General features: G+C 53.3%; 1 protein-coding gene across 5 annotated transcripts in view; it reads right to left on the bottom strand.

The window, feature by feature from the left end:
- Positions 1 to 5,357: 5,357 nt before the first annotated feature.
- Positions 5,358 to 8,120, bottom strand: part of TBL1X (transducin beta like 1 X-linked) — a 223,459-nt gene continuing 220,696 nt past the window's right edge. For 4 of the 5 annotated variants that reach the window (XM_057537877.1, XM_057537878.1, XM_057537876.1 and 1 more), the window contains 2 exons: positions 7,978 to 8,079; positions 5,358 to 7,023 (listed from right to left, as the gene is read on the bottom strand). In XM_057537877.1, the coding sequence (XP_057393860.1) occupies positions 6,997 to 7,023; positions 7,978 to 8,079 (129 nt within the window). In that variant the 3' untranslated portion in view covers positions 5,358 to 6,996. The remainder of the gene's footprint in view (positions 7,024 to 7,977; positions 8,080 to 8,120) is intronic. The other variant, XM_057537879.1, reaches the window with a different exon arrangement.

The raw sequence follows: 8,120 nt of genomic DNA, 5'->3' as shown, positions 1-8,120 counted from the left end.
AACAACACCGCCAGCGAATGCTCTTGAGTCAGATAGTGATGATGCCAAAAAGCCACGAGAAGAGGCAGCAGGACCGACCGGGGCACCGAGCAGCAGCTGCACAGCAAGTTCCTTATCCACCACTAGGGGGCAGCGGAGGACAGGCTTGGACCGGCAATTTAGCCCTCGGTCCCCACGTTGTGTTGAGCAATGATTCAGTTTAAGGAATCCTTGGGACCTGACTTATGCTCAGATCATTGCCTACGTTTCCATCTTTGCATCAGTTGAAATATAGATTATATATATAAAGTATACATATATAATTATATGGAGAGTTTTCCTTTGATATCCGTGAGAGATTTGTTCTAGGACCCCCACGGATACCAAAATCCACAGAAGCCCTCGTCCTCATCCGCGGGGGGCCCTGGTCCGCATCTGCGTGTGGTCTTCCGCATCTGCGGGAGCCGCGGGCCGGGGGATGGGCAGTGCAGACGGTCGGCTGTTTATAAAATTTGCATACTATAGATATTGAATATATGCATGTGCATATATATATCCGGGGGCAAAAATACTGTATATACTATTCATTGGAGACGCAAGCCACCTAGGTAAGTCTATCAAAGGCAAGGCACCATTTCCTCAGGACACTGTAGTCAGCTCTGCCATGTGACCCTCGTTTATATCAAGACTAGGACCCCATCCTGCTCTAGCAAAGCTGTCCAGGATGCGTCTGGATTTGTGCTTTTGGAGTCACATGGCCACAGATGGATTCAGACCATCCCGTGACTGTGACCGTGGTACCCAGGGCTGCGTGCTCCTAAAGATGGACCTACGTCACAGCCACCTTGACCCAAAATGTCCAGCAGGTGTGAAGGAGTTTGAACTTTTCTGGGTGGCATCCGCGTTCTCAGTCTCCGTATCGACATTCCGTCTGGCCCCAGCATCAGAAGCCCGTCCTCTGAGGAGTTCCCGTGCTGAACAAGGCACGGCCTCAACCCCACTCTAGAGCAAAGCTGCCAGCTGCTCACCTTCCCAGGCTCCCTCGCAGCTAGAGCAAGGCACAGGCCTGGCAGAAAATCAGATTCGCGTCCCAAGTCTAAGTGGGAAGCTGGTGCCCAAGGCAAGGGGCCGTGCAGAAGCACTGCTGGAGAGGGGTCGGCAGCTGGCGCGTCTGCTTTGGAAGGCATCCGGGGTGTGCTTTCGGGGGCCAGCCCAGCGTCCAGTGTCAAGGTGTGGGCAGCTCCCAGTGCTGTGTCCGTGCCCGGTGTTATGTGTACGGGCCCGATGCTGTACCTAACACGGCCCCCCAGCCTGGCTCCCCGGAGATGCCCCCGAGCCGCTCAATGTCATCCTCATTCACTCCTTTTGGTTTACACTAGCCACAGTCAGGTTCGGAAGCTTGCAAGTGAGAACCCAGGCTGCTGTGATTATCTGGTCCACTCCCCTCAGCAGAGGGGGTGTCAGCATTGCAGCTGGCAGGGTGGTTTTGACTGGGATGGAGGCAGAGTGAGAGGGGGAGTGGATGCCTTCACGTGGCTACGTGCCACGCCCTAAGCTACACCTGGGCACTGGGGACAGAAATGAGCATCAGAGACAGAGGTGCTATCAGTCACCCGGGGAAGAACAAACGAGCACAGCAGATCACGACAGACCATGCCTGGCTTTAAGCAATTTCCCCGTAAGGCTGGCTGCTGCAGGGGGCGGCTACGCTATTGTTTTGTAGACTGGTAGCTGCGATGATAAGGGGAAAGATCTAGGGGAGAGGAAGCGATGGTGATGGGAGAAGGGAAGGTTCTTGAAAAGGGGAGGCAACTGGGAACCAGAGCCAGGAGTTTGGGCGTGACAGGTGTAGCTGGGAGTGTAGCTTGGGTGGAAAGATAAGCCTGCTCCTATCAGGTGGCTTCTGTTTGATTTCAACTTATTGGCCAGTTTATCACACCTTAAAAAACGTTTAAATGAGTCTACTTATTCCCCCTATTCCAAAGATACCCTCATTTACAGTTGTGTTTCTGGTGGCGGTCCTCTCAAGAACTTTGCTCAAGGGTAAGTATATTCGTAATAGGAGTCCCCACCCCCCAGAGGATTAACTTCAAGTCTTAGGAGAAGGTAATACTGTAACAGTCCCTGCTTCCTTCCACCATGCGTCCCCCCTGCCCTCCCCCAACCCCGAGGCTCCCCACGCCCTCCCCCATCACGGGTCCCCCTCCCCGCGACTCCCCACGTGCTCCTCCACGTGGAGCTGCGTCTTGCTTTGCTTACCTTGCAAATGGATGAAGACACTTGGGAGAAAAAGGAGCCAGACTGGAAAGGAAAAAAAAAAAACATTCCACCCAATTCTGAGTCTTTGTAAGGGTACGTATCTGCCTCCCACCCCCTCCCAGCCCTTTTCATGCATCTCACCAAGTGATTTCCAGGCTTCCACCAACAGTGAACACCACCAGCATCCACAGATGCACAGAAACCTTTCCGTGAATATAAAGAACATCTCAAAGACCCTTTAGGAACAGCACCCAGATATGGGCAGTTGGAAAAAAAAAAAAAAAGGTCTCTGTGCGGTGAGGGGAAACTTGGATTCCCGAAATCAAGTGGGAGCCTCAACGGACAAAACATTTTTAGAATCACTGCAGCACTGGGCTGGAATGAGAGGTGGACAATCTGGATTCAACCCAGTTTCCTTCACAGCAGAAAGAAACCCCTTCGGAGCTATGAATATGCTACCAGCATCGTTGCTGAAGCCACCAAAGCCCGCGTCCCACACGCGTCTATCCCGGGAAGCTCTTCCCCACGCTGTACCAGCCCGCCGTGTTTGCTACAGAGGTCTCCCCGGGGCCTTCCCGTGGCTTCAGCAGCAGGGCCTGGGGTGCTCAGAGCTTCCCCCCAAATCCACCACGTGGGAGCACGCTTGGTCAACTTGGCAAGACTTAACAGAGAGAAAAACAAAATCAGGCAAGGCTGAAGCCCAGACAACACTGGGGCAGAGGGAGGAAGGGAGGAAGGGATGGGCCCGCCCCTGGCTCTGTTCCAGCCCAGGATCAAGTTGGGATTAGAGGAGACGGCACCACGACCTTCTTCTGTGACTCATGCGTACAGCCAAACGCAGCCCGTCTCGCTGCGTCTGCCTACCACGGGGACAGCAGTTCAATTCAACTACGTCACATCCGTTCACTGATGAAAGTGGCATCGATGGAAACACCTGGCCCGGGCTGGCACCGAGCAGACTTCGGTCAACGTTTACAGACGTCTGTCTGCATCGCGCACAGTGTCCGCTTACCCGCATCCTACCACCTTAGGTTCTGCTAACTACTCAAAGCTCATCCTTGAACTCAAACTCCCAGCAAACCAACCCCACTGACAGGAGAAAATCGATCCGCTTTGACTTTCTAATACAGCTAGCCTGAAGCACAGTAACACAAAGGAAACGTACTAAAAAGCACGCTCCCTTTATATCCTAACGGGGCAGCTGACCCTCCTGCCATGGCGACCCCGAAAGCAGCCCTCCCGCTGTTTTCTCCTGGAGAAAACACAGAGCTCCGTCTACACTCAGGGGTGTCAGCGTGGGCCCCAGAGGTGCCGACCAAGACGAAGAAAGCACACCCACCAAGTTCTCTATCAAAATAGAGCAATTTATTCAAGACACTGAATATGATCTGTTGATTCTCTCTTGAAACAAATGAGCTACGACGCACAAGGTGATTCTCTTTCTGGGAGCACGTGAGGGTGAGGGGCGGGGGGAGAACGAAACGGGGGCCGTGTGGATGGAACAGAATCTGGAAAACGCGGACAGGAGCACATCTGGCTGCACGTCTGACACAGACAATAAAAACCGCAGAAGCCAGAATTCACAACCTCAGTGAGCGGCGGAAGGAACGATTCTGCACTTGACAAGAAACACGATTAAAAAAAAAAAAAAAAAAAAAAAGGTGGAACAAAAGGTTAAAAGAGAAAAATAACAAGGAACAAAAAGCAGACCCTTATGTTTGACAAAGTGCACTTCACTTGGCTCCAAGCTCTATTTTTAGAAAGACAAAACGAACGTCACGTCCTGGGTGTCATGCGGGGTCACATGTGCCCCGTGGGGCGGCATCCCTTCCCCAGGTGGGCGCAGAATGAGTTCTCAGTCACGCAAACCCCACGGAACATTCCGGGCAGGACCGTTGTGTTACTCCTGCTCTCACAATCAAGGTCCCATTTGGTCACCGAGACTGAAGCATTTACTTCCAAGTGTTAGACGCTGTCAACGACGTCCAACGGTAACACGAGCCACGGGGCACCGATGACAGGGGTGCGTCCGCTGAGCGCTGGCTGGCAGGGTGCAGCTGGTGGGCAGCGTCCGCGGCTCAGGGACGGCTGCCGTCCTGCTGAGAGCGGGGATGTGTTTCCAGGGGCGCTGGCTGCCTCCTCGTCTTGCCTCCCCGGGGCCCCTGGGAGGCTCCTTCCCAGTGGCTGGCCGAGGACGCCAGGAATGCGGACAGTCTGCCTTCCTCAGCCTCAGGTCACTGCCAGACCCAGGATCAAGGCCCCGTGTCAGTGGCCTCACAGCCCTTGGCTCCAACCCGGCAACTCCCAACTGGTTCAGATTTACCAAGAGGCTAAAGTCAACACTTGGAAACCCTGGGTATTGACTGTCCGGTGAGGATCGTTGCGTGAACCGACTGTCTTCACCCGTCAGCAGGCTTTGGCTTGTCAAACACAAACTGTGTCCTGACCCTGGACAGCTGATGTCTGTAGACGTGACACATTTTCATTGGGTGAGGGGGTCCAGATGGTGTTCGTCTAGATCCCCCCAAACTGCACCTCAAACCTAGTAACTTCTTGGTGGCAGGGAATTACCAGTGTGCCCGGGGATGTCTGCCATCTTCACAGATGGCAGTGGAGACTCCGGAGAACTCTGATCTTCTTAAAGGCCAAGCGTTTAGGTAACAGATCCCAAATAAAATGCTCCACTCAGACATAAACAGAGCACCTGTTGGTCTTCTACAGACGGGGCTTGAATGACTCGCAGATCCATGGAGGCCCATTAATGATCCGAGAAAGATGAATGCACTCTGGCTTTTGGGGCTGGTTCCAGGACAATCCAAGTTTTGCAGAAGGGCCTGGTCTGCTCTGCCCGTTAGCTTCTGGCTGCACAGACAGACACCAGCCTCTAAGTAACATCGGGCCTTGTTGCTGGAACACACACACGGCTGCACCCTGCCTGCCGCCAGCCCCCCGGGGCCCGGCCCCCTGCCCCATCCCGGCCTGTGCCTGCAGGAAGACGGATGAACCCAGAGGCCCTGTCTTCCGCTGCTTCCCCCGCTGCTAATTTAAAAGATGGGTCAGCGTCGGGTTATGACAACAAAAGTACAAAGGTCACCTGATCCAATGAAAGGAAACTCCTCTAGGAACACAAAGCCATGTTTAATTTTTTAAAAACAGTAAAAAGATTCATTATTACAAAAAGAAAACCTTTCTCCTCCTCTGTTGCAAGAGGAAGAAACTATGAAGAGGACAGAAATTATTAGTGACAGTCTACCTACGTAATTCACCTTCAGGACCGAAAACCTCTCTCCCTGTTCGTTTTTGTCGTTATTAGACCCAGTGAGATCCTGGAGCCTCTCCCGTCAGCTGTGCAAGGACCGGCCGAGGTGCTCTTGGTGGGGGGCCCACAGGTGGCCCCACAGCCTGAATGATGCCAGGCGGCCTCCTGCTGAGTGGACGGCTGTGACGGCCCCTTCAATGCCGCTGGTCCTGGGAACGCTTCTTGGGTCCGAAGGCACGCTTCTCCAGGTCTCTCCTGCCGGCTACTATACGGTCAACACACCCTGAAAAATGCCAAGGTCGTCTTCGAGCTGGAAGGGCCCGGATTTTCCTCTCTGGCCGTAGAACAGTCCCAACGCCGACCCCAGGGCTGGCCCCTTCCCACCCAGAGTCCTCACTGCCTCTCGTGAAGCTGAAAGAGAAAAAGCTACCTCAGACCCTGCCTGTGTCTTCCTAAACTTTATTTTTTTTAAAATATGAATCACACAAAGCTCTCTATGTCTGATGGCCATTTTAGGATTTTAAAATTGTTTTAACATAAAAATATTTTTTTTTTCTCCAAAAATACTCTGGGCTCTTTCTAAGTCACTTTTTTTTTTTTCTCCTGTAAAAAGTCCCCCTGCCCTGCCTTCTTACATAAAGCACTTAGTATGCGCCAAAAGTGCCCTTGAGACCTAAGATGGGAAGCGACTATGAGGAAGGGGCGGAGAGAGTGCGCGAGGGGGAGGGGGGGAGGGAGGGAGGGAGGGAGGGCAGGGCGAGAAAGCCCCGCCTGTCAGAGACTCTGTGAGGGGGTGATGCCAACCAAGACCACGAAGGAAGGAGAGGTGGAGGGGGCAGGCGACACCAGCAAAGAAGCAACACACCCAAAACAGTTTCCAACCTCAGACCCGAGGCCCCCAGACGACAGGATTCCAGCCCATAGAAAAACCACGGGACAAAGAGTCTAGAAAATAGAAAGTGTTGGGATTACAAAGTTGCCCATTTCATCCGTACAAACTGGTCTTTGAACATCCTTGTGAGAGTAACTGTAGTGTCCAAATTTTTAGGAAAAAAAAAAAACCCACCACGTGAGGAGTTCCCCACCCCCCTTTTGGTTTATCACAGCATTTTTTTTCTTTTTCTTTTTGGCACAGTTTTTTTTGTTGTTGTTGTTTTTTTCTTTTCCTCTCAGCCATCAGAGCCTGTTCTGGATGGAAACCAAACCATGCACCGTCTAGCTGGTGGCTTCGTGCTTCCCAGGCTGAATGCTCCAGGTGGAGACCATTCTTTCCCCCCTTTGATATGACTGTGTGTATGTTTTTGTTTTAAACTTCTTGATAAAGATTACCAAAAAATAGAGACTCCTGTGGCCAGGGATGAGTTGATTTCAAAGTACACTCTAAGGTCAAGTTCGTACAGTTTTGGAGCTGACAGAATTGTGTTTGAATAGTGCTACAACCCCACACATTCACTGCTGGTCCGTTAGAATTCTCTTCTTGTTTCTAAAATATTTCATGTTTACTTTCGCAGATCTAAGACACACACCTGGAAGGAAAGAGAAAGCGCCTGTTATCTTGAGACACGACACAAGATGCCTTTAGAGCAGAGGCTGGCAAACGGCCCTTGGACCAAATCAGGCCTGCCACCCACTTTTTACAGAGTTTTATTGGTACACAGTAGAGAGGGTTCAGAGCATCTCTAACGACAGGCTGACGTCTGAGCACCTGACCAAGCAACCCCAGGCAAACAGGACAGAGGGCAAGAGCCAGGTCAAGGGCTATGCTAGGAACTAATGGGGTGGCCACAGCCATCGGCGGGCGTCACGGACCAGACACCGACATGGCAGGGCAGAGGGCAAGTCACGCCTGAGCACACATTTGGGGGCCGGGCTGACATTCCAGCCAGCCAGCCCACTGCCACCTGCCCTACAGCTCATGGCAATTCCAAATGCAGGCATGAATCCAAAAGCTAGACATCTTAGGCGATCAACATAGGGCCACTGGGACCCCGGAGACCCGTGGAATGCAAAGTCGGGCCTTTATCACCAGAGGGCCCAGCAGGCTGGGAGGCAAGACAGGACCAAGTTTCTCAGCCTCGGCACCTGCGATACTTGCGGCCGGTCACTTCTCTCCTGTGGGCATCCCGTCCACTGCAGGAGGTTCAGCAGCAGCCCTGGCCTCCACTCACCAGATGCCAGTAGCCCCCCGACCAAGGCGGTGGCAACCAAAATGCCTCCAGACATTGCAGATGCCCTCCAGGGGCAGAATCACCCCAGTTGAGGACCACCAATTTCACCGAGAAAACGTCATTCAGGAAGCAAGAGAGACGGCTGCTCCCAGAGGCGGTGGCAGCCCAGAAGTTTCCTTCACCCACACACACTGGCTGCGGCCCTCGGAGGCCACCACAGCGCTGGAAGCCCCCGCGGGTATCAGGGGTCCGACTTCTCGTGTCTCCACCGCCGAGCCCTCCGCCCCCCAGGAAACTACGGGTGCTGCTTACGGAGCCGTCCGATGCGCTGGCGCCCACTTTGTCCCCTCGGGCGTTCCAGCACACCTCGAAGATGCCGCCGGTGCCTCGGTAGCTGTGGACGAGACTTCCGCTCTGCAAAGCAAAGCCGCCATCACTCGCCATGCAGAGCGCCG

The sequence above is a fragment of the Balaenoptera acutorostrata genome, chromosome X (assembly GCF_949987535.1).
Source record: "Balaenoptera acutorostrata chromosome X, mBalAcu1.1, whole genome shotgun sequence".
NCBI classification, from domain to species: domain Eukaryota; kingdom Metazoa; phylum Chordata; class Mammalia; order Artiodactyla; family Balaenopteridae; genus Balaenoptera; species Balaenoptera acutorostrata.
The sequence above is the reverse complement of the archived record's forward strand: the minus strand, read 5'-3'. Positions and strand labels throughout refer to the sequence as shown.